Source organism: Nannobrachium achirus, assembly GCF_963921795.1.
Source record: "Nannobrachium achirus genome assembly, chromosome: 3".
NCBI classification, from domain to species: domain Eukaryota; kingdom Metazoa; phylum Chordata; class Actinopteri; order Myctophiformes; family Myctophidae; genus Nannobrachium; species Nannobrachium achirus.
Window position 1 is genome coordinate 77,234,856 of NC_137812.1, and position 26,289 is coordinate 77,261,144.

At 40.1% G+C, this 26,289-nt stretch overlaps 1 protein-coding gene and 1 long non-coding RNA gene across 2 annotated transcripts in view; one reads left to right on the forward strand and one right to left on the reverse strand.

Annotated features, from left to right (window-relative positions):
- The window catches only part of srd5a2a (steroid-5-alpha-reductase, alpha polypeptide 2a), a gene marked incomplete at both ends in the record, with an annotated part of 35,772 nt that extends 23,323 nt beyond the window's left edge, over positions 1–12,449 (forward strand). The window contains 3 exons of the mRNA XM_080722812.1: positions 1,897–1,998; positions 10,419–10,569; positions 12,383–12,449. Of these exons, the coding sequence (XP_080578938.1) occupies positions 1,897–1,998; positions 10,419–10,569; positions 12,383–12,449 (320 nt within the window). The remainder of the gene's footprint in view (positions 1–1,896; positions 1,999–10,418; positions 10,570–12,382) is intronic.
- Positions 12,450–16,315: 3,866 nt separating this feature from the next.
- Positions 16,316–21,882, reverse strand: LOC308281399. Its single transcript, XR_013961843.1, has 3 exons — positions 21,816–21,882; positions 19,732–19,946; positions 16,316–17,085 (listed from the first exon to the last, which is right to left on the reverse strand). It is a non-coding gene; the product is annotated as an uncharacterized lncRNA (long non-coding RNA).
- Between the last annotated feature and the right edge of the window lie 4,407 nt (positions 21,883–26,289).

Below are 26,289 nucleotides of genomic sequence, written 5' to 3' on the forward strand. Positions count from 1 at the left end.
TAAACTATAACTCATGTGATCCTGTAGGTTATTAAACTATAACTCATGTGTTCATGTAGGTTATTAAACTATAACTCATGTGATCATGTAGGTTATTAATCTATAACTCATGTGATCATGTAGGTTATTAAACTATAACTCATGTGATCCTGTAGGTTATTAAACTATAACTCATGTGATCCTGTAGGTTATTAATCTATAACTCATGTGTTCATGTAGGTTATTAAACTATAACTCATGTGTTCATGTAGGTTATTAAACTATAACTCATGTGTTCATGTAGGTTATTAAACTATAACTCATGTGTTCATGTAGGTTATTAATCTATAACTCATGTGATCATGTAGGTTATTAAACTATAACTCATGTGTTCATGTAGGTTATTAAACTATAACTCATGTGTTCATGTAGGTTATTAAACTATAACTCATGTGTTCATGTAGGTTATTAAACTATAACTCATGTGATCATGTAGGTTATTAAACTATAACTCATGTGATCATGTAGGTTATTAAACTATAACCCATGTGATCATGTAGGTTATTAAACTATAACTCATGTGATCATGTAGGTTATTAAACTATAACTCATGTGTTCATGTAGGTTATTAAACTATAACTCATGTGTTCATGTAGGTTATTAAACTATAACTCATGTGTTCATGTAGGTTATTAAACTATAACTCATGTGATCATGTAGGTTATTAAACTATAACTCATGTGATCATGTAGGTTATTAAACTATAACTCATGTGATCATGTAGGTTATTAAACTATAACCCATGTGATCATGTAGGTTATTAAACTATAACTCATGTGATCATGTAGGTTATTAAACTATAACTCATGTGTTCATGTAGGTTATTAAACTATAACTCATGTGTTCATGTAGGTTATTAAACTATAACTCATGTGTTCATGTAGGTTATTAAACTATAACTCATGTGATCATGTAGGTTATTAAACTATAACTCATGTGATCATGTAGGTTATTAAACTATAACTCATGTGATCATGTAGGTTATTAAACTATAACTCATGTGATCATGTAGGTTATTAAACTATAACTCACTAGCCCTTACCCGTTCAAAGATATGAGCTCCAAAATGATGTGCAGTGTGTGGGTTATGGGATGTGCACTGTGCATACAGTATATGAGGGATGGAAAGTAACTTTAACTGGTGCTTGCATGATAATATGTAGGAGCATCAATGTAAGAAATACCCGTTTCGTTTAATGGCTACCCCCTCAGACAGACAGACAGACAGACAGACAGACAGACAGACAGACAGACAGACAGACAGACAGACAGACAGACAGACAGACAGACAGACAGACAGACAGACAGACAGACAGACAGACAGACAGACAGACAGACAGACAGACAGACAGACAGACAGACAGACACTCACTCACTCACTCACTCACTCACTCACTCACTCACTCACTCAGACATTCGCAAAATTATAGTATAGATGTGATCATGTAGGTTATTAAACTATAACTCATGTGATCCTGTAGGTTATTAAACTATAACTCATGTGATCCTGTAGGTTATTAAACTATAACTCATGTGATCATGTAGGTTATTAATCTATAACTCATGTGATCATGTAGGTTATTAAACTATAACTCATGTGATCATGTAGGTTATTAAACTATAACTCATGTGATCATGTAGGTTATTAAACTATAACTCATGTGTTCATGTAGGTTATTAAACTATAACTCATGTGATCATGTAGGTTATTAATCTATAACTCATGTGATCATGTAGGTTATTAATTTATAACTCATGTGATCCTGTAGGTTATTAATCTATAACTCATGTGATCATGTAGGTTATTAAACTATAACTCATGTGATCATGTGATCATGTGATCATGTGATCCTGTAGGTGCTGTGGTGTTTGCGGTGGGGATGATCATCAACATCCACAGCGATCACATCCTACGCAACCTGAGAAAACCTGGAGAAATCGTCTACAGGATTCCACAAGGTATGGAAATGGGGAGGAGTCAAACGTATCGACTCCCATTGATAAATGGAGAGGAGTCAAACGTATTGAATAATAAGATGAATAAATCTTAGTGTCTGACCCTGACCATCTGAACGTGGTTTAACTTGTATCTAGAAGTAATAGGATGAAGCAGGGCTTCGTACAAATTTGAAACTTGGAGATACGAGGTTTCTGCCTGACAGTGACGATATTTTAGTGATTATGTTGCAAGGAAAACATTGAGATAACAGCCATTTTGGTTAGAACTGACTGAAGATAACTTTGTACTTCAAGTTTAAAATGATACTAAATATTTTTTCCAAATATCCAAATGTCCAAATAAATTCCAAATGTTATCAAAATGATCTCGCGGCACCCCTGGACTGCCGTCGCGGCACCCCAGGTGCCCCGTCACCCACTTTGAAAACCCCTGGCATAGATGTCTGTTCAATCACTGGTGGGAGATTGTACATTTATACTTCTAGATACAAGTTAAACCATGTTGCATAGATGTCTATTCAATCACTGGTGGGAGATTGTACACTTATACTTCTAGATACAAGTTAAACCACGTTGCATAGATGTCTATTCAATCACTGGTGAGAGATTGTACACTTATACTTCTAGATACAAGTTAAACCACGTTGCATAGATGTCTATTCAATCACTGGTGAGAGATTGTAAGCCAAGGCCATTGCACAAAGGTGTAGTGAAAACAGCAGATCTACAAGCACACAACGCCTCGCACCGCAAGGCGTTGTGTGCTTGTAGATCTGCTGTTTTAAACTAGTTTAAATCATTTTTAAAATGATAAATGCAGAAGGAATGGTTTTGGACATAAGGTTTTCACCCGACAACGACGATATGTTCATGTGAACTGGTGTGTTTATGCTTATTCATTGTAATTATCAAAATCGTTATGATTTATCACTCTGGTTGTCGAACCTCATTTCCTCAAAGATCCAATAGGGAGCTGCCGCTGTGTCCCCGCCCTTCTATCCCTTGGAATGCACAGGGCATCTAGGCTAGCCGGCCCTCAACAGTTATTGAAAATGTATACATTTTTTCTATACATTCGGGTATCTAAAATCTAAAATAATAGCTGTATGTAAGAAATAAGTCTATTATTAGTTAGTAATTTCTGGATATAAAAATAAAACAATAGAACGTTCAAACAAGCTGCTACAGCTATAAATACACTGAGCGTTTGGTCGGTACGCTGCCTTTGCTCTAGGGAGAAGAAAAGCGTCTCTCTCTCACACGCACGTGTGCGCGCACACACACACACACACACACACACACACACACACACACACACACACACACACACACACACTGCCTCTCGACTCGTCGCGGGTTACCAATGGACGGGCAAATGTAGAAATGCTTATCTCCACAGTTTTAGTTTGTTGTCTATCGACGTACATTTTCTTTATTTGTGCTTGGCACCGTGTCTGTTTGCTTGTGCACTCGACGCCCGCGGTATGTTTTACGTTGGAAGTCCTTCGTATTTAATTCATGGACATAACAAATAGCAAGCAAAGAAAACATTCAATAATAGTGCAGTTATAAAACATATAGGATATATAGGATAGGAGAAAGAAGGGGGTGGGGCTAAGGTAAGGGGGGGGGCTCACTTCTGGCCTGTCTATGGGAGAAGTGATAACTACCTCCTTCTCTGGCCTCCTGAAAGGTGAGTTATCACCTGTCTATGGGAGAAGTGATAACTACCTCCTTCTCTGGCCTCCTGAAAGGTGAGTTTTCACCTGTCTATGGGAGAAGTGATAACTACCTCCTTCTCTGGCCTCCTGAAAGGTGAGTTTTCACCTGTCTATGGGAGAAGTGATAACTACCTCCTTCTCTGGCCTCCTGAAAGAAGGATATCTGCAAAGTAACTAGTAACTAAAGTTTTCAAATAAATGTAGTGGAGTAAAAGTACAATATTTGGATCCGAGATGTACAAATAACTCAAAACAGTACTAAGTACATCTACTTAGTTACTTTACACCACTGATGCCTGGTCTCTCCAGGTCAGGTCATTGTAAACATATGAAATGTAACTCCTGTTGCCAGGCAGAACAGAACACACCCTGATGCAGCTTCACTTTACACAATGCATTGTGTCCAGGGACGTGCTGGCCATTGGGAAAAGCGGGACAACTCCCGATTGATTGATTGATTGAAGAATTTATTAGAAGTTTGCAATAGAAAAAAGTACAGTTTCATGACAGTACAAATCACTGGTACAAGGTCAACTAAAAGGAGATCCTAGAAAGCCGAGGCTTATTTCCACAGGAACCACACTTTAAGTATCTCATATAACATTGAAAGACAGACGGATAGAACATAGTACTTTATCTAGGATAATATCAGTTTCAAAAGCATAACATCAAATACAAAGGCAGAAAAAAGAATAATAAAAAAGGGGGGGGGGGGGGGGGGGGCATGGGGGCTTAGTCTATTTACAAGTCACGGGTAGCAGCTGTCTGAAGGTGACTTTTCATACCAATTTTGAAGGAGGCTAGGGATTTGCTCTCCTTTAGGGCTTGAGGAAGGGCATTCCACATGTTGATGGTGTAGCAGGAGAACGAGTTAGAGCCTTGTTTAGTGTTAAATCTACGTTGATGATGATTCGTGGAGCTGCCTCTGGTGTTGTGGTCGTGAACATCCTTGACCTTTAAGAAGTAGTTTGTCAGGTACATGGGAATCTTGGAGGTGTAGTGTATCTTGTACACCAGGCCCATTGCAAGATGCTGTACTCTGTCAGCTACTTTGAGCCATCCCACGCTTTCGTGGTGATGATCGGTAAGGTGGGTCAGAGGAGGGAGACCAAGCACAACCCTAATTAGTTTGTTTTGGGCTGTTTGAAGCTTTAACTTTAAGGCGGCTGGGGCGTCGCGATACCAGACAAGGACTCCGTAATCAATGAGGGGCCCAATAAGAGCTCCTCCTAGTGTCTTTCGGGATTTAGTATTGATCAGCGGGGCAACCCTTTGCAAGAAGCGAATTCGTTGGTTGACTTTATTGATTACCTTGGTGGTCATTTTTTCACTGGATAGGTTAGCCTCCAGGATGCAACCCAGGTAGCAGATGTAGTTTTTTCTTTCTATCACAGTGTCACCTACTTTAATTGTGAAGTTCTCAACTAGGCTAAGTTTCTGACTAGATCCAAAGAGGATACATTCAGTTTTGCCTAGGTGAATTGAGAGTCTGTTGTCATTGAGCCAGGTGCAGATCTTGTTAAGTTCACAGTTAAGGGCCTTTTCAACCTGCAATAAGTCTCTGCCGGAGACTAGGAGAGCCGAGTCATCCGCGAACAGAAACAGATTGCAGTCACAAGCAGATGACATGTCGTTTACGTATATTAAGAACAACAGTGGTCCTAGTATACTCCCTTGAGGTACTCCACAGTTTACTGGGAGGGGGGGGGACAGGGTTCCGTTGACTTCCACCATCTGTTCCCTCCCCACCAAGTAAGAGTGCATCCATCTCACTGCTGTGCTATCAAGACCAATAGCTTTGAGTTTTTCGATCAGAATAGAATGATCGACGGTGTCAAATGCCTTCTGGAGGTCCAGCATGACCATGCCGCAATATTTGCCATCGTGAATTTCACGTTTGATGTAATCATTCAAATAGATGAGGCATGTATCTGTGGAATGGGACTCTCTGAAGCCAGACTGGAACTCGTAGATCAGTTTATTCTCTTCAAGATATTTAGCCACCTGTTCATAGACAATTTTTTCCATTACCTTAGAGATGGAACTAAGGATTGAGATTGGCCTGTAGTTGCCAGGGTCAAGTTTACTGCCTTTTTTGTGCAGGGGGGTTACCTTAGCTAATTTGAAGTCCTGGGGGACATAACCCTGCTTGATAGATAGATTAATAATATGGGTAATGATTGGGGCAATGGTGGCAGCTGAGTCTATGAGAAATTTGGGGGCGATTTTATCATGGCCAGCGGCCTTGAATTGAGGTAGGGTGCGAAGTTTTTTAAAGGGCCTACACCATGCTTTTAAAACTATATTTTTTGTATAAATATATGCTCAAAATTGAGTCTTAGATAGGTTTTAACCCTCAACAAACACTCTGACCATTCTTTTTGTTTGTTCTAGCTCTACTATAATGAGGCTCTCCAGCTGCAATACCAAAACGGCCTCTGTTTGCTCAGGGGCGCATCTAGTGGGGTTTTTCCAGAAAAAAAAGACGTTTTTTGAAAAAAAAGAAGTTTTTTGAAGAAAAAAAAACTTTTTGAAATAAAAGTTTTTTTTTTCAAAAAAAAAAGTTTTTTGAAAAGTTTTTTGAAAAAAAAAAGTTTTTTGAAAAAAAAAAGTTTTTTGAAAAAAAAGTTTTTTGAAAAAAAAGTTTTTTGAAAAAAAAATTTGAAAAAAAAAAAGTTTTGAAAAAATAAAAAATTTGAAAACTTTTTGACAGTTTTTGAAAAAGTTTTTGACAGTTTTTGAAAAAAAACATTTTTTTAAAACATTTTTTTTGGAAAAAATATTTTTTTTTTGAATTTTTTTATTTTATTTTTTTCAAAAAAAAATTGAAAAAAAAAAGTTTTGAAAAAAAAAATTTTTGAAATTTTTTTTTTTTTGAAATTTTCATTTTTTTTTGACTGAAAAAAAAAAAACGGGAAACGCGTGTGACGTCACATGCGTCAACTCTCAGAACAGCACTGTTCTGAGAACCCGTGGAAAGCTTTTCATCTCTGTCTTCCCAAAACCAGAGAAAGACACAATGTACAGAAATAGGACTTTGTGAGGATAGAAGGTGCCAGTGGGACCCCAAAAAAAGGTTTTAAAATAGAAAAAGTGAAAATTCATGGTGTAGGTCCTTTAAACACTTCATCAGTTGTCACTGTGGCAAGTTTAAAATTGTCTTTGCATACCCCAAGGTTCCTGTAGAATTTCAAGATGTGCCTAACACCAAACAGCCCAGATGGAGCGGGCAGTTTATTGACCAGATTTTTGGCCATGGAGGTGAAATAGATGTTGAGATTTTTGGCTACATCGAGACTGTCAGTGAGGAGGGTTATGGGAGTTTGGATGGATATGTTGCTGGCTATGGATCTAAGTTTAGCACCACAGCCTAGCTGGGTTTTAAATAGCTTCCATAGGTCTCGTGGTTTGTGGATGTTTTCCTCAACTTTCTCATCCAAGTAGTGTTTTTTGGCAGAAAGGATTAAGGAGGTTGTCCGATTTCTCAGTTTATTAGCCTCTAAACTGACTATTTCTAATTTGGCTTCAAGGTGATTATTGGGGCCTTTTTTGAGTTTGTGATTATATTTGCGTTTCTCAGAGTATTTTTTGTCTCTGAGTTTCATTGATTCACAGATTTCCGAATTCCACCATGGCTGTGAGCGGGCTTTAACCCTGACCCTACGCAAAGGAGCCACTTCGTCTAGGGTAGTGTTGAAAATGGATTTAAAGCCCAGCCAGGCTTCATCGACCTGAGTGCTAGCTAGTACTGGGGACCAGTCAGATTTCTCCAGTTTGTGATTAAAGGCTTCGCTAGAGTAGGTTTTAAGGTTTCTAGCTTCAACTGTTTTGTGGCCGTCAGCTTTGGACTTATGTATTTTACGGGTGCAGTAAATTATATCATGGTCGCTTAGGCCACCACATTCAATAGTCCCACTCGCGGAGACTTTAGATTTGTCTGTGGTTACAATGAGATCTATGGTGGTTTGAGAGTTATCTGTAACCCTAGTTGGCTTGGTGATGAGCTGAGTGAAACCCTGTTGATTACAAAGCTTATTGAATTTTTTGAATAGAGGAGCTTCTTTACGAAGCATGTCTATGTTCCAATCTCCAATAATGTATTTTTCAACATTGTCCACCGGTGCAAGGCTCTCCTCCAGTAACTCACAGAAATCATTTTGGTCGGGCGGTCTATAGATGGCACCGATTAGTATGTTGCGGCGGGATTAGTTAGGGTTAGGGTTAGTATGAGGGGCGGCATAGCTCAGGGGTAGAGAAACTGGCATTAGAGCACGAAGGGTATAAATCCCGAAGGTTTCCCAGTTCGAATCCGGGCTCCCCCTGAGTTAATGTCGAAGGGTCCCTGGGCAAGACTCTGAACCCCTAATTGCCTCCGGTGAGTAGGTTGGTGCCTTGCATGGCTTCCTCCGCCACCGGTGTATGAATGTGTGTGTGAATGGGTGAATGTAATGCACAATCTATGTAAAGCGCTTTGGATTAAAAGCGCTATATAAATGCACCATTTACCATTTACCATTTATGTTTTTAGCTTTCTTAAGAAAGCTGGAACGGCCGGTTCATTCCCATTAGGAAACATTTTTAAATAAAATGTCGGCCTTCGTTCCATTTTGGGGGCTGGGCGGCCAACAAAGTAAATCGTCACTGTCGGACAGAAACTTCGTATCTCCAAGTTTCAAATGTATACATTTTTTCGCAACGCAAAGCCCTGCTTCATCATACAAGGCTGTCGCACAAAAGTAGTGAAAACAGCAGATCTACAAGCACACAATGCCTCGCGGTGCGAGGCGTTGTGTGCTTGTAGATTGGCTGTTTTCACTAGTTTAAATCATTTTTAAAATGATAAATACAAAACAAACGGTTTTGGACGTACAAGGTTTCCACCCGACAACGATGAAATATAACTCATGGCCCACTGGCTTGTCACTTGTCACGCAGCGCTATAGAGAGATCTCTCTCTATAGCGCGCAATGAGGGCCTCTGCAAATCTTTTTCCCGGGCTGAATCAGGGGCCCAGCACGTCCCTGCACCCTGATGCAGCTTCACTTACACAATGCATTGTGTCTCCTGTTACATTCATTGTTCTATGCAACACAACCAGCCCATAAAGCACTATGTGATCTATAGTGTCCATATTCTGAGAACTTTTGCCAAAAATAGCAGATCAACAAACAAGCTCAAAACGCCTCGCACTGCGAGGCGTTGTGAGCTTTTAGATCGGCTATTTCCATTATCAATGTACTTTTTTAATCTTAAAGTTGTCAAATATGTCAGTCATTTCTTTGTATATTTAGGTTAAGTGTCATATCTGCCATGTGCAACTTCAAAACCTACAAGCCAAACTGAAATGTAATTGTCAACAACAAAAACACAATTAAATAGTTAATTTCAGTTATTTGAGCGAGAATTAATCATCATGTAAAAAGTCATAATCCTGACCAGGCCTGGAATTTTGTCATTTTAGGGGCGTGGCCACTTGTTTGAGGGCACAAAGGTCAAATGCCAGGGCAGGAAGGACATCAAATAAAACTTAGTTTTATTTTTAGTCCATTGAAAGAATGTGCTGAATTTCAGGGTTAGGGATGATAACCTATAATCTGCAGTGAAATAGATAAATGATGGTATTTACAATCTGATCCATGCTCAGCTCTGCACCAATCAAAGTCACTGGATTGGTTTAAAGATGGGGACTCGGGGGAGTTAAGATTTCAGAGACACTGGTGTCTACATGACCAGAAAGAGACACTGGTGTCTGCATGACAAGAAAGAGACACTGGTGTCTACATGACAAGAGACACTGGTGTCTACATGACAAGAAAGAGACACTGGTGTCTACATGACAAGAAAGAGACACTGGTGTCTACATGACAAGAAAGAGACAGAGCAGAAAGTGGTACAGTCAGCTGGGGCATTAAGGCCACTGTGGTTTCAGGTCATGCCATTGGTTTGAGGGGCATTAAGGCCACTGTGGCCTCAGGTCATGCCATTGGTTTGAGGGGCATTAAGGCCACTGTGGCCTCAGGTCATGTCATTGGTTTGAGGGGCATTAAGGCCACTGTGGTCTCAGGTCATGCCATTGGTTTGAGGGGCATTAAGGCCACTGTGGCCTCAGGTCATGCCATTGGTTTGAGGGGCATTAAGGCCACTGTGGTCTCAGGTCATGCCATTGGTTTGAGGGGCATTAAGGCCACTGTGGTTTCAGGTCATGCCATTGGTTTGAGGGGCATTAAGGCCACTGTGGCCTCAGGTCATGTCATTGGTTTGAGGGGCATTAAGGCCACTGTGGTCTCAGGTCATGCCATTGGTTTGAGGGGCATTAAGGCCACTGTGGTCTCAGGTCATGCCATTGGTTTGAGGGGCATTAAGGCCACTGTGGCCTCAGGTCATGCCATTGGTTTGAGGGGCATTAAGGCCAAACTGAGGGGCAACGACGGCCTTGACCTTCATGAAAGTCCTGCGTTGATCATGACAGCCCAACGTACATGAATTCACTCTGTTCCCCTTTGGTCTAGTGGGGATGTTCATTGATTCACTGATCCCTTTGGCCTAGTGGGGATGTTCATTGATTCACTGATCCCTTTGGCCTAGTGGGGATGTTCATTGATTCACTGATCCCTCTGGTCTAGTGGGGATGTTCATTGATTCACTGATCCCTCTGGTCTAGTGGGGATGTTCATTGATTCACTGATCCCTCTGGTCTAGGTGGGATGTTCGAGTACGTCTCTGGTGCCAACTTCCTGGGTGAGATGGTAGAGTGGGTCGGCTACGCCATCGCTACCTGGTCCCTGCCAGCGTTCTCCTTCGCCCTGTTCTCCATCTGTTCCATCGGCCCGCGAGCCTGGCACCATCACAGGTAACCTGTTCTCCATCTGTTCCATCGGCCCGCGAGCCTGGCACCATCACAGGTAACCTGTTCTCCATCTGAGCCTGGCACCATCACAGGTAACCTGTTCTCCATCTGAGCCTGGCACCATCACAGGTAACCTGTTCTCCATCTGAGCCTGGCACCATCACAGGTAACCTGTTCTCCATCTGCCCGCGAGCCTGGCACCATCACAGGTAACCTGTTCTCCATCTGCTCCATCGGCCCGCGAGCTTTTCATCATCACAGGTAAGCTTAAATCTAGAGCGTTCCACCATCACAGGTAAGCTTATAGCCAGGGACCCACAAGACCAGAATGATGACCTGTGATGTCTTGCCGTACTTTTTATTTCAGTTGTATCTGTTAGTTTGGTCATTAAGGTCCACAGAATGAGAGGCCTGCTCTGCCGGAAACATCGTGAAAAAAAAAATACAAAAAAGGTTTGGAATATTTCACTGCATGTGCAATTTATCTAGAATATATGAAGGGTAATCATTAGATTACAGAAGAAATGTTACTTTTACACAATATTGTTAAGTCTTTAGATGGACTGTATGTAGTTTAAAATGTACACTTTTAAATAATACTGTATATATAAAGATGTTCACGATTCTTCAAAAATAGCAGATCCACACACACATGGACCTCGCATGAGCCAACAAGGCATCATTGAGAAAAGAGCCTGTTTCTCCAGCTAAATGGAAAACAGAACGTTTCCACCCTCTAGGGATCATCAAGTCAATATTGACCTGACAAAATGCCTCTAGGGAGCGTTGTCAACTTGTCATGTATGTTTTGTCTTGCAAATAAAAGGTGCTTCTTAATCTCTTGTAGCTGTGTGAACGCAGGCTCTGCTTTTCTCAGTTGTAAAAAAGATCTACAAGCTACAAGCTACAAGCTCACAGCGCGGCACCGAGTGCCGTGCTGTGAGCTTGTAGATCTGCTATTTTTGAAAAACCTTGAAAGGTTGTGCAAATCTTTGAATATATATATTTTTAAATCAAACATTTGTAACTCAAATCTCTCTCTCACAGTCCCTGGAACCAAATCTTTTGAGATGGGTTCCACGGTCAAACGCATACAATTCTAGGGGTCCTAGAATTGTAAAAAAAAAACTTTGAGCACCACAGATAAAAAAATGTTGTATGTTTCTCAAACTTTTTAATTCCAACCCTAACCCTTTTCATTCCTAACCCCCTATAGCAGATATACAAGCTCATAGCGCGGCACTGAGTGCCGCGCTGCGAGCTTGTAGATCTCCTATTTTTGAGAAATCTTGAAAATTAGAATTTTGACTCGATTCTATAAGTGTCTTTTGAATCCTTCTATGATTTTTTGAAAAACCTATGTTTCTATGTCAGCAATCTGGCCAGCCATCGTCAAAGAAAAGGTCCTTTTCACTTAACTGGAGCTCAGTTAGTCTGTTCTTGAGAGACTACTATGTCAGTGGTTCTCAATTAAACCTTTTCATGTGAAGGACCCCCAAAATGATATGTATTTGGCCACGGACCCGCATCTCAAAATATTCAGTTCCAGGGACCACCCAGAAGCAAAATTTAACAAGCGTTCGCTTTAAAAAATACATATATTCAAATATTTGCACACATTTTCACGACTTTTTCAAAAATAGCAGATCTACAAGCTTGCAGCGCGGCACTCGTATATCTGCTATTTTTTCACTGGTTAAAGCATTCAATAATTCTAGACCTAAATGGATGTGTTGAAAAGTGATCTCCTCTCTCCTATAGACTACCATCATTAAGGTGTTGAACAGTGTTCTGTCTGTGTTCTTCTCTCCTACAGGGACTACCAGCAGAAGTTTGAAGACTATCCCAAGTCCAGGAAAGCTGTTGTTCCTTTTCTCCTGTGAGCAGCAGAAAGATGTTGTTCCTTTTCTCCTGTGAACAACAGAAAGCTGTTGTTCTGTTTCTCTGTGAACAACAGAAAGATGTTGTTCTGTTTCTCTGTGAACAACAGAAAGATGTTGTTCTGTTTCTCTGTGAACAACAGAAAGATGTTGTTCTGTTTCTACTGTGAACAACAGAAAGATGTTGTTCTGTTTCTCCTGTGAACAACAGACCAACACAACTGAACCCTCCCTGGTCATTCTAATGCACTGTTAGTTTTTAGAATCTTACATCATATTGGAGAAATATCAGTTTCCATCAGAATTGACGGAAAATAATGTTATTGCAACCGTCAGGTGGCAGTTACTCTCAAAATCTCCACCGGCTGTCTATCAGTCTATCCGTCACGTCACACGTTCCCCCTACTCATATCTCCGCCACCGTTGCCCCGATCCATGCCAAACTTTGCACACACACTCCTTGGCTGCCAAACCACAACCCTCACCGCCTCATTTCTCACATGCCCCTCTTCTAGCGCCACCATCAGGCCGATTCTTGCAAGACACATTTTTGGACACTGCTCCTACATATTTTGCCCTAAAATCACGCAAAGCAGTACACAGTATTTTGCCCTAAAATCACACAAAGCGGTACACATTATCTCTAAAGTCATGTCATCAACATGGATCTGTCCCATTTCCCATATTCCCTCCTGATTGGCTACCATTTCCTTCTAAAGTTTGTGTATGCGACCTGACGGTCGATTATCTCCCGATTAGGGAGTCTTACTGGTCGTACTTGACGTCTAACCACCCTATTTTGGGGGGAAGCTTGTCACGCATTGTGAGCTTGTAGATCTGCTATTTTTGGTGAAGAGAGTTGGCTGTAGATGGAAAAAGAACTCATCAAGTACAGCACAAATCAGATCTGTTTTACTAAGCATAGTGAAGAGATATTGATGAACAGCACTCACTCTGGGAAACCTGTTGTGATGAAAGCTTTGTTTGTGTGAAAGAAGCTTAGGTTTCATGGATACTCAGACGGGACAAAGCAGGGGTTCTTATTTCACCTCACAGGGAAGGAATGCTGTCAACACTGTGACCTTTAATCATAATAACTTTAATCACTCTGATTCCTCACTGAATGTTCACACATAACTTTACAACACAAATGGAACAGAACAGTCTTCTCCAAAAAGCACAAAGTACTACATGTAAAAAGTAGTAGTGCGACGATTAATCGTCCTGTAAAATGTCATAACTGTGACAGCCATAATAATGGATAAGAAAACAAAAGGTGTATATTGTGGTGGACTGTCCCTTTAAGAAGCTGAATGTTTCCTGACCCCAGTGTGAATCTCTGCACCTGAACCAATAACCCTTATCTTATCTTAAATAGCAGTTATTTGTTGAAGCCTTCGACTAAAAGCTGACTTTAGTTTAAAACATGATGTAGGGTTAGGGTTAGGGTTACCCTAGGGTTACCCTAACCCTAACCCTAAAGTCAGCTTTTAGTTTACATCATGTTTTAAACTAAAGTCAGCTTTTAGTTTACATCATGTTTTAAACTAAAGTCAGCTTTTAGTTTACATCATGTTTTAAACTAAAGTCAGCTTTTAGTTTACGTCATGTTTTAAACTAAAGTCAGCTTTTAGTTTACATCATGTTTTAAACTAAAGTCAGCTTTTAGTTTACATCATGTTTTAAATTAAAGTCAGCTTTTAGTTTACATCATGTTTTAAACTAAAGTCAGCCTTTAGTTTACATCATGTTTTAAACTAAAGTCAGCTTTTAGTTTACATCATGTTTTAAACTAAAGTCAGCTTTTAGTTTACATCATGTTTTAAATTAAAGTCAGCTTTTAGTTTACATCATGTTTTAAACTAAAGTCAGCTTTTAGTTTACATCATGTTTTAAATTAAAGTCAGCTTTTAGTTTACATCATGTTTTAAACTAAAGTCAGCTTTTAGTTTACATCATGTTTTAAACTAAAGTCAGCTTTTAGTTTACATCATGTTTTAAACTAAAGTCAGCCTTTAGTTTACATCATGTTTTAAACTAAAGTCAGCTTTTAGTTTACATCATGTTTTAAACTAAAGTCAGCTTTTAGTTTACATCATGTTTTAAACTAAAGTCAGCCTTTAGTTTACATCATGTTTTAAACTAAAGTCAGCTTTTAGTTTACATCATGTTTTAAATTAAAGTCAGCTTTTAGTTTACATCATGTTTTAAATTAAAGTCAGCTTTTAGTTTACATCATGTTTTAAACTAAAGTCAGCTTTTAGTTTACATCATGTTTTAAATTAAAGTCAGCTTTTAGTTTACATCATGTTTTAAACTAAAGTCAGCTTTTAGTTTACATCATGTTTTAAACTAAAGTCAGCTTTTAGTTTACGTCATGTTTTAAACTAAAGTCAGCTTTTAGTTTACATCATGTTTTAAACTAAAGTCAGCCTTTAGTTTACGTCATGTTTTAAACTAAAGTCAGCTTTTAGTTTACATCATGTTTTAAACTAAAGTCAGCCTTTAGTTTACGTCATGTTTTAAACTAAAGTCAGCTTTTAGTTTACATCATGTTTTAAACTAAAGTCAGCTTTTAGTTTACATCATGTTTTAAACTAAAGTCAGCTTTTAGTTTACATCATGTTTTAAACTAAAGTCAGCTTTTAGTTTACATCATGTTTTAAACTAAAGTCAGCTTTTAGTTTACATCATGTTTTAAACTAAAGTCAGCTTTTAGTTTACATCATGTTTTAAATTAAAGTCAGCTTTTAGTTTACATCATGTTTTAAATTAAAGTCAGCTTTTAGTTTACATCATGTTTTAAACTAAAGGATGACTTTAGTTTACATCATGTTTTAGGCTTTCAGAAACAAGAAGGCAGGAGACCAAAGGTCTGCGTGTTTACTTTTCTTTTCCACACTTCAAAGTATCTTAACAATCAATGCTCATATCATCTACAGATATATTTATTTCAAGGTAAGGAAAATAAATGATCTTTAAAGGGATAGTTCTCCCTAAAAATATATATTTAAATATATTTATTTTAGTTTTTGTTGCATTCCTAAGCCATGGTTCCCTATGGCAGGGGTCTTCAACAGTCCTCAGAGTCAGAGTTACTACAGGGGGTAGAGATGGGATTTATGGTTCTTTGAAGTGAGCCGGATCTCTGGGATCCGTTCCGTTCAAAAGACTGGCTCATTCTACTAGTTACTTTTTTTTTATTACAAATAACTTCAACCCTATATAAATTTATTTCGGACACATACCGCCGGTAGGTACAAACCTGCCATTTGAAAATAGCCGATCTACAAGCTCACAATGCGTCGCGTTGCGACGCATTGTGAGCTTGTAGATCTGCTATTTTCAAATTATTTTTCAACATTTTATTCATTGGAAAACCTGTGAAACAGGACATTCTGCATAATGAGTACGTTCTAATATTGGTACTTTAAGTACATTTTTTTTACTTTTACTCAAGTACATTAACATAACATTCCAAACTTCTACTTTATTGCAGCATTGATATGTTTTACTTAAGTAAATAAATTGAGTACTTTTCCCACCACAGTTCATTTAGAAAGGAACGGCTCCCTACTGTGAACCGGATCCCATCGTTCATTTCAAAGAGCCGTTCAAAAGACTCGATTCGTTCACGAACGTCCCACCTCTAACAGGGGGTCCTCAGAGTTACTACAGGGGGTCCTCAGAGTTACTACAGGGGGTCCTCCAAATCATTCTGTGATAGTAACGTTTCCCTTTAAAGCAGACCATTAACAAAGTTTCCACGGGTGAACAATCTGATGAAACAAGTCAACATTTATTATTATTGATTATTAAATGTCTTACAGTAAATAAAAACATTCACTAAACACATTCATTTGTCATGACTGGACAGATCATTGAAGTGTTCATTATAATGCTATAATAATCGTTTTTCCACATTGGCCCTTTAAAACTCACAAACTGCAATATACGGTAAAGTTCTCAAATTGTGCACAAACCGACCCAACGAGACTGAGACAGAATGTATGCTGATGAACCGGGCCGGGCCGGGCCTCGGCTCAATTACAGAAATTTATTTATTTTTCTTATTTTATTACTTTTACTCTGTGATAAGAGTTCTCTTCCCCCCCGAACCCGACCCAACGTTTTGGGCCAGGTAGGGTCTAAAATGTATGCTTACTAGTCAGGCCGCACTGGGCCTCAGGGCCGGACCAGTTAAGGACCAGTTAAAGACCAGTTAGGGACCAGTTAGGGACCAGTTAAGGACCAGTTAAGGACCAGTTAGGGCCCAGTTTGGGACCAGTTAAGGACCAGTTAAGGACCAGTTAGGGCCCAGTTTGGGCCGGGCCTTAATTTTCAGGCCCGTTGAGAACTCTAACATACAGCAGGATCAGGGCACCAAGAAGTCCAGGCGCCTCAGTGTGAAATTGACAAGATATTTTATTCCAAAAATGTTTAATCAGTCCTGAGGGGATGTAATGTCCTTGAGCGCCCCCAGGGGGGGCCCGTCCTGGGACGGGGCATTCAGGGCCCTCTGGGAGCGGACAGAGTTCTTCATGGTCCTCTGCAGCAGCCAGGTCCCCAGGTGGACCACCATGAAGGACCCCCCAGCAGCCCACAGCCAGTTCCTCCTCAACCAGCTCTGAGTCTTCATCTGTAGAAGAAGAACCAACAACCAGCGTCACTTTACTGTACCATCACCACACACACACACACACACACACACACACACACACACACACACACACACACACACACACACACACACAGTAGAGTTAACCTCGCATCACCAGTCTCATCACCAAATATTTGGTTCTCTCAGAGTTAATTGAACAGGGAGGGTTAATAATGGAACCATGTGGTTCTCTCAGAGTTAATTGAACAGGGAGGGTTAATAATGGAACCATGTGGTTCTCTCAGAGTTAATTGAACAGGGAGGGTTACTAATGGAACCAAATGGACCCATAAGGGTCCATTTGGTTCTCTCAGAGTTAATTGAACTGGGAGGGTTACTAATGGAACCATGTGGTTCTCTCAGAGTTAATTGAACTGGGAGGGTTAATAATGGAACCATGTGGTTCTCTCAGAGTTAATTGAACTGGGAGGGTTACTAATGGAACCATGTGGTTCTCTCAGAGTTAATTGAACTGGGAGGGTTACTAATGGAACCATGTGGTTCTCTCAGAGTTAATTGAACTGGGAGGGTTACTAATGGAACCATGTGGTTCTCTCAGAGTTAATTGAACTGGGAGGGTTAATAATGGAACCATTTGGTTCTCTCAGAGTTAATTGAACTGGGAGGGTTACTAATGGAACCATGTGGTTCTCTCAGAGTTAATTGAACTGGGAGGGTTACTAATGGAACCATGTGGTTCTCTCAGAGTTAATTGAACTGGGAGGGTTAATAATGGAACCATTTGGTTCTCTCAGAGTTAATTGAACTGGGAGGGTTAATAATGGAACCAAATGGACCCATAAGGGTCCATTTGGTTCTCTCAGAGTTAATTGAACTGGGAGGGTTACTAATGGAACCAAATGGACCCATAAGGGTCCATTTGGTTCTCTCAGAGTTAATTGAACTGGGAGGGTTAATGATGGAACCACATGGACCTGTAAGGGTCCATTTGGTTCTCTCAGAGTTAGCGGCCCGCTAGGGCTCCATGTGGACCCATGGTGGTCTCCATGTGGACCCATGGTGGTCTAGGTCTCCATGTGGACCCATGGTGGTCTCCATGTGGACCCATGGTGGTCTCCATGTGGACCCATGGTGGTCTAGGTCTCCATGTGGACCCATGGTGGTCTAGGTCTCCATGTGGACCCATGGTGGTCTAGGTCTCCATGTGGACCCATGGTGGTCTCCATGTGGACCCATGGTGGTCTCCATGTGGACCCATGGTGGTCTAGGTCTCCATGTGGACCCATGGTGGTCTCCATGTGGACCCATGGTGGTCTCCATGTGGACCCATGGTGGTCTAGGTCTCCATGTGGACCCATGGTGGTCTCCATGTGGACCCATGGTGGTCTCGTCTCCGGACAGCATTTTGTAGTTTGTATAAAGTAACTTTTACTGATTAGGTGCTCGGTCGACCTAATGCGTTATTTTTTTGATGTATTGATGTTGATGCTTGCTTATTGTAAATCGCTCTGGATTAACTCATTTTGTGCTCCAGAAATTAACGGATTAAAATGTCCAGCGCGCCTCCCGCAGGCTGCATCCACGACCGTTGTCTTATTTTGAAGGCTAGAAGTCCATAGCGTAAACACTTCCGGTCTGACGTCATCACGCCATTCACCGGAATCGCTCGTTGTCAACATACTGCCATCCTCCCTTTGAAAGTGTTGTTTGGAGATAATGGACATTAAAGATGAGATTCCCCGTCTGCCTCAGGATACTCGGGATCGGCACCATGTGCTACTCGAGTATTTTTCATGAGTATTCTCGGGATCGGCGCTAATTGAGTTAAGAGTGTCTGCTAAAAGCCTAAATAGTAAAATTGACCCACAAAGCATAAATAAGTGGAGAGATTGAAAAATATCCGATTCACTGGATCCATGTAGACAGGGAACCCGGATATCTCTGAAGACTTTACTGTGTGTGTGCTTGTTAGACCTAGATATCTTTGTCGTGTGGACCTAGATATTTTTCTATGTGGATATCTGAAAAACCGGGATATATGAAATATCAAGAGCGACTGCAATGGTTCATATCCACCGTTTGGGAGCCAGACGAAAATATGACAAAAAATGGGGGGGAACTATGTTGAATTGGCCTCAGGTCTTTTTATGTGTTAATATTATGATCTAAGTATGAAACATAATGAATCATAAAAGGACAATAATAAAAGCTCACAGTGGATGCCAGTCTACTGCCACCTCAGAAAATATCTGTCTACTTGGCAGAGGGTATAAACTCACAGTGTATGCCAGTCCAGGCTACTTGGCCTTGGCATAGGGTTATGGGTATACAGTTTAACTCACAGTGGATGCCAGCCTACTGCCTTCGCAGAGGGTATACACTAACCTTAGATGCCAGTCTACTTGGTCTTGGCATAGAGAAGGGGTTAGGGTATAAACTCACCCTTAATGCCAGTCTACTGCCTTGGCATAGAGAAGGGGTTAGGGTATAGACTCACCCTTAATGCCAGTCTACTGCCTTGGCATAGAGAAGGGGTTAGGGTATAAACTCACCCTTAATGCCAGTCTACTGCCTTGGCATAGAGAAGGGGTTAGGGTATAAACTCACCCTTAATGCCAGTCTACTTGGTCTTGGCATAGAGAAGGGGTTAGGGTATAAACTAACCTTGGAGTCCAGTCTACTTGGTCTTGCCAGAGGTGACGTAGCTGACGATGCCAGGCTCAGGGATGAAGTCGGGTCGGTTCTTGTGCAGGGCGGGGCTGCTCTTCAGAGCGTACCAACCCAGATGGATCAAACCCAGGCCCGTTCCCATCACTATGAGGACCTTATAGTTCTGCCAGACGCTCATGGTGCATGGTGGGAGGGACGGACGCACTGGGCTGCACAACGCACAGGACACAGAGAAAACAACACAAAGGCCTAGAATTATTGAATGCTTTAATCAGTGAAAAATAGCAGATATACAAGCTCACAGCGCGGCACCGAGTGCCACGCTGCAAGCTTGTAGATCTGCTATTTTTGAAAAAGTCTGTGTGCAAATCTTTGAATACATGTATTTTCAAAGCGAACGTTTGTAACTCAAATTTTGCTTCTGGGGGGTCCCTGGAACTAGATATTTTGAGATGCGGGTCCGTGGCCAAATACATATCATTTTGGGGGTCCTTCACATGAAAAGGTTTGAGAACCACTGACATACTAGTCTCTCAAGAACAGACTAACTGAGCTCCAGTTGAGTGAAAAGGACCTTTTCTTTGACGATGGCTGGCCAGATTGCTGACATAGAAACACGGGTGCCAACATTGGCACATGGGAGGGTGATCCCTGGAGAGAGAGGATTATTATTTTAAATTTAAATATTTTTAAAAGATGTGGTCAATAAAATGAAGTCCCCTCAAATCTGTATGCAAATAACATCCTGCACATAATTCTACATTCATTCAAACCCTGAACTCTGACTGTGGAGGGTTAGGGTTAGTCTGGGAGAAAAGGTGGATTACTGGGTTTTATCTGACAGTCATTATCCTGCTGTGAAAGACAATACTTCAACAGAAGGTTATGTACCGGTATATACAGGTAATGTAAAGTTCTAAATGTTTATGACACACTGACTTTGAAGAAAACAAAAAAAAAGACATGACACTCATCAATACCAGCATGTTAGGCTGTATTGTACTTTTCTGACCATCCTCGAGGGAACAACTCTCCCAACAATGACTATATTCACATCATAGTTTCTCTCTCCCCACCTAACAGTACTGACAGCTGTAGAATTATGAATAAAATCTAAATCTAACAATTATTGATCTGATCCTCTCTCATCAAAACATAAAACATGTTCAAAGGTTAAAGCATTTTTCTACATTTTCTTTGTCTTTATTATGAATTGAGTACAAAAGACCCCATTGGAAACAGGCCATATAGCGATTTCTTGAGTTTAAATCCTCTCTGCAGATCCTTGTATTGAACTGAACTTTCATGTGCTTTTTTTTACAAACTGCTAATAAAGTATTAAATCAATCATATAATCATTGTTATGGAGTGTTTGTTCAGTAACAGTGTTCTGTCCCCACAGCTCTTTAATAAAACTGAAAACACTTTTTTATAATTTAATCACAATATTTCACACCAGAAGAATTCAAGATTATTTACATAATAAATATAAATAAAAGCCAACGTATTAAATTATGGTTAAAGAGGTTTAGAATGATTGTGTGATGCTATATTAATGAATTTGCCTGGGGACCCTCCTGGTTGGGGTCCGCGGACCCCCCTTCACTGCTGTAAGACCACCATGCTGGTCCACGCACACGTGCGCACGCACGCACGCACGCACGCACGCACGCACGCACACACACACACACACACACACACACACACACACACACACACACACACACACACACACACAGGCTAACAGTTAGGCTGTATATCATTCATAAATGAGACAGCCTTTGAAACACCACTATTCAGAAGATTGTCTAAATAGAGGTGTCACCTAACCCTAACCTCAATGGGGGTGTTTCTGAATAGAGGTGTTTCTAAGTAGGGGTGTTTCTGAATAGAGGGCTGCCCCCTCTTATGCTGAGCTCTAGAACGTTGTACACTTGTTGGGTCTGAATAAAACACAAACTGCATGTCTGCACCAAAGAACAATATTATTTACATTTCTGACTCAACACTGATTATAATGGACAAACTGTTACTGTAAACAGTGATTATAATGAACAGAGTGTTCACTGTTCTCTCACCTTCAACAGTCAGCTGTTCTTCTGTTGTTATAAAACTACACACATCACTTCCGGGGTCCTACCGAGGGGTCCTAGCACAGTAGCTGGCCTGCGGGATGCCTGTTCATAAATGTTTTGTTAACCCCTTTTTTTTTTTAATCAAATTATCAAAGTTATTTACTAGTTAATTTGCAGATATAAATGTTATATTATGAAACATAAATTAACCCACTTTAGCCCTACTTTATACGTAGGCTATTTTCAAACATTTTGTACTTTTACTGTTGGTAGGCCTACTTTAAGTTCATTTTTGATAACAATACTTTCGTACTTTTACTCAAGTAGGAAGCCTACATTTTGAACTTGCACAGTAAAGTATTTCTATATTGCAGTATTGATACTTTTACATAAAGTAAAACATGTGAGTACGTTTTCCACCACTAGGAGCGAGTGCTCAGTTTGCTCCGTTTCGTGTAGCAATGGCGCCCTCCTGTGGACATGACTGGGAGCTACACATACAGTACAGATGAACGATAACTTCTCAGTGAAAGTGAAAGTTTTATCATTTACAGTCACATGCATTCATTATGCGGAAGACAGACTGACAGGCAGACACACGGACATTAAACTGGTAGGTTTTATGGAAATATTAGTTATGAATTCATAGGTTTAAATAGTAATGATCTCAACCTCTTCTCTATTATAATACTGTTAACTTACATGGGTTATTGTAGCGTGTAGGCCTACTTTGAGAACATTATTAGGCCTACAGTAGCAGCCTACTGTGAGCTGAAGCATCTTGGTTTATTCAGTCCTCCTTGGATCAGACTATCATAGATGTATTTTATGAGTCTGACTTTTACTTTCATATCATAGATATGCAAATAATGTCAACATTGATAAATTACATCTATGATAGACTTGACTCTTTAATTGATTGAGAGTTTAAGTCACAACATTTTGTAGGCCTACGATGAAGTAGGCCTAAAGTAGCCTAACTAATTACATTTACTCAAATACTCTACTTAAATACAGTTTTTGGTAGATTTAATTTACTGGAGTATTTCCATGTTCAGTACTTTTACTTCTACTCCACTACATCTCAGAGACTCTGATATGATACTTTTACTTCTACTCCACTACATCTCAGAGTACTTTTACTTCTACTCCACTACATCTCAGAGACTCTGATATGATACTTTTACTTCTACTCCACTACATCTCAGAGTACTTTTACTTCTACTCCACTACATCTCAGAGACTCTGATATGATACTTTTACTTCTACTCCACTACATCTCAGAGTACTTTTACTTCTACTCCACTACATCTCAGAGACTCTGATATGATACTTTTACTTCTACTCCACTACATCTCAGAGTACTTTTACTTCTACTCCACTACATCTCAGAGACTCTGATATGATACTTTTACTCCACTACATTATTTGAAAACTTTATTTACTATTTACTTTGCATATGTATTGTTTTATTACAAAAACATACATGAACCTCTTCAGCCCAATTTACATTTCTTCATTTGAAAATAGCTGATCTACAAGCTCGTCACGTGTGACACATTGTGAGCTTGTTGATTTGCATTTTACTCATTTGAAAACGTGTGAAACATAATAATTATTATAATAATAATAGCTGTACAGGCTACTTTCTACTTTTGGTACTACATTTAAGAACATTTTTAGAGCCTCGGAGCTCCGTTTTATCAATGGCTTTTATGTAGAAATGGCGCCACCTTGTGGACACTGGGGACTAGTAAAGAGACATGCAGGCTGCAGATCCGGTCTGACCCACTAAGCAATTTGGGGGTTAAATCGCGTTCAAATGACGTCTTCGCCGTAACCGGACGTATAGCTAGATCCGGTCTGTGACGAGTTTAAATTTTAAAGTTTTTTCACCGTCTAGTATAGACTAGACATTGTATCACCGTCATTTAAACGCCGTTAGCGGCCGCTAGCGGCCGCCGAAAGTAGTGAAAATGTAGTGAAAATGATGGCAGCCAGCAGGGTTAAAAATCACTATTCCTTGGTTCTGAGCGCCGTATGCTACTCGAACCACCGCAGCTGATCGTATTTGTAATGATTTCTTACACTGTTATTATTTGACACTGGGAGTCGACGGGGTTTGAACTCCTGACCTTCTGTTAATGAAACCTGTGCGCTACCGCTAGACCACGGCACAGCTTGTTACTTATATGTATTCCAGCAGCTATTAGTAGTTGACATATCGCCTCCCGCTGTTCGTTTGAGGTCGGTGCATTTTGTTTGACAACACAAACTAACTTTATATTGATGCATAGCTACAGTATAAAACGATTTTATTTAATCATTATCGTATGGTGGGGTGGGAGACATGCAGTCTTGTGTACGTGTTTGTGTCTGTTGGTGTCAGAATGAATTATGTAACTCAGAGAATTAATAGTATGCTGTCATAGCAGCACCACGGCATTATGCCATTATTTATTACACTTTTAGAATTTTTCAAAGGTATTGCCCAGCACGTCGGAAGCGTTCAGATGACGGCTACAACTAAACTAGACTATATAGTGAAATTGGCTCTTAAAATTACTTTAGTCCAATATTTGAAAACCAGGTGTGGATATTAAAGCTGTTTTTTTAATCAACAAGTATGGAATAATGGATTAAATGTAATCAGCTACAATCGGTCTATAGACAGACTGACGATAGACGGTTCAAATGAGGGCTATACCATAACCATAGGGCTAAATGACGGCTAGTGTTTACTGGGGAGGTCCAGAGCGGATACGGAAACGGTGTTTATATGTATGTGTGCGTGAAAAAAAACGGATACAGGAGGGCGGGCTCTAGACCGGATCTCACTGACTGGTCCAATCAGAGCCAGGCTTTCTGCAGCTCTGCTGTGACGTCAGCTTATAACCGCCGATCTATACCTCGCCGTACGACGGTGTCGCGAGCCGAAACGGCAGATCTACAAGCTCACAAAGCGACGCGTCCGAGACGCGTTGTGAGCTTGTAGATCGGATATTTTCGGCGCTCGGTGCTGACGTACGACGAGGCACAAGTCTATCTTTTAGGTGAAATGTCACTTCCAGTGAAAGTGAAAGTTTGTTACAGTTTATTTTAAAGTCACACGACGACGACTGACTCCATGATATGGAGAATAAATATAATCTGTTAGGTTTAATATGTGGAACCATGATGTCAGTCATGTTATAAATATACTTTTAAAAGGGTAGATTATGTGAATACATGATGATATGGATATAGGCCTAAATATAGTCTACTTTTAATAAGGTAGGTTATGTGAATAGATCTACATGATGTCAGTTATGTTACACTGTTATTACAATATGCATATTAGGCTTCTATTATGCGTCACAAGTTTATCGTAGTTTAGTTGTGAGCTTTTTAAACATTCTTATTCATTAGTTTATTTTGCTATCTTATTTTCTTTGTTTCTTTTTGGGTCATTTGAGAATTCGTTGTTGTGCGTTGCAACAAACAATGAGCTTTGTGGAACTGAACTATTTTTGATTTCATCCTGACAAAGGTGTTTTTCTTTTTCATTTGAACTGCTGAACATTGAAGGGTTATTGATTGAAACAAAACATTATTATAGGGTTATATTATAGTTCACTGTGTTGTGTGTGTGTGTGTGTGTGTGTGTGTGTGTGTGTGTGTGTGTGTGTGTGTGTGTGTGTGTGTGTGTGTGTGTGTGTCTGTATATACAAAGCATTATTGTGTTGGCTCTATTTCTGTGTCCTTTGTTGTGCATTGAAGGTATTTGGTGTGTTGATGGTAAAATAGGGTTTATGGGTTCATGGTAAAAAATCACATGTAATCCATGTGGAGGGTTGTTGTTGCAAACTTTAAGTTTACTATTTAAAAAAATGTCGGATGAAAAGCCCCAAAAACTAAACACTTAAAGGGCAATTTGCTACAACTTTTAATAAGGTGGTTATGTTTAAACATGATGTCATTTATGTTATACAGTTATTAAATATACTTTAATAAGGTATGTGGAAACAGGATGTCAGTTATATTGTATTTAAATATGAATGATAGGCTACTAGGCTATGATGATTCCCAAGTTTATAGTAGTTTAGTTGTGAGCTTTGTGAACCTTCTTATTCAGCAGACTATACATACATATACATTACATACATTCTTATTACTTATTATACTGTAGACCAGGGGTTCCCAAACCTGTTTGGCTCAGGGCACCCGCTGCACCCCTATAATATTTTTCATCCGAGGCCCTAAAGGCAGACTACGCAGGCTGCGTATAGGGCTGCGTATAGGGCTGCGTATAGGGCTGCGTATAGGGCCCGCCGACCAAAAAGGCCCCAACCACCCACTCCTCTGCAGAAAAGAACGCACCGAACTGTCTTTTGACACCAGCGCGTCTTTTGACACCAGCGCTACTGCCATCTTAGCCTGAATGAGACATCTCTGATTAACCTCGCATAGCTAGACTTACTCATGTCCCTGATTGGCT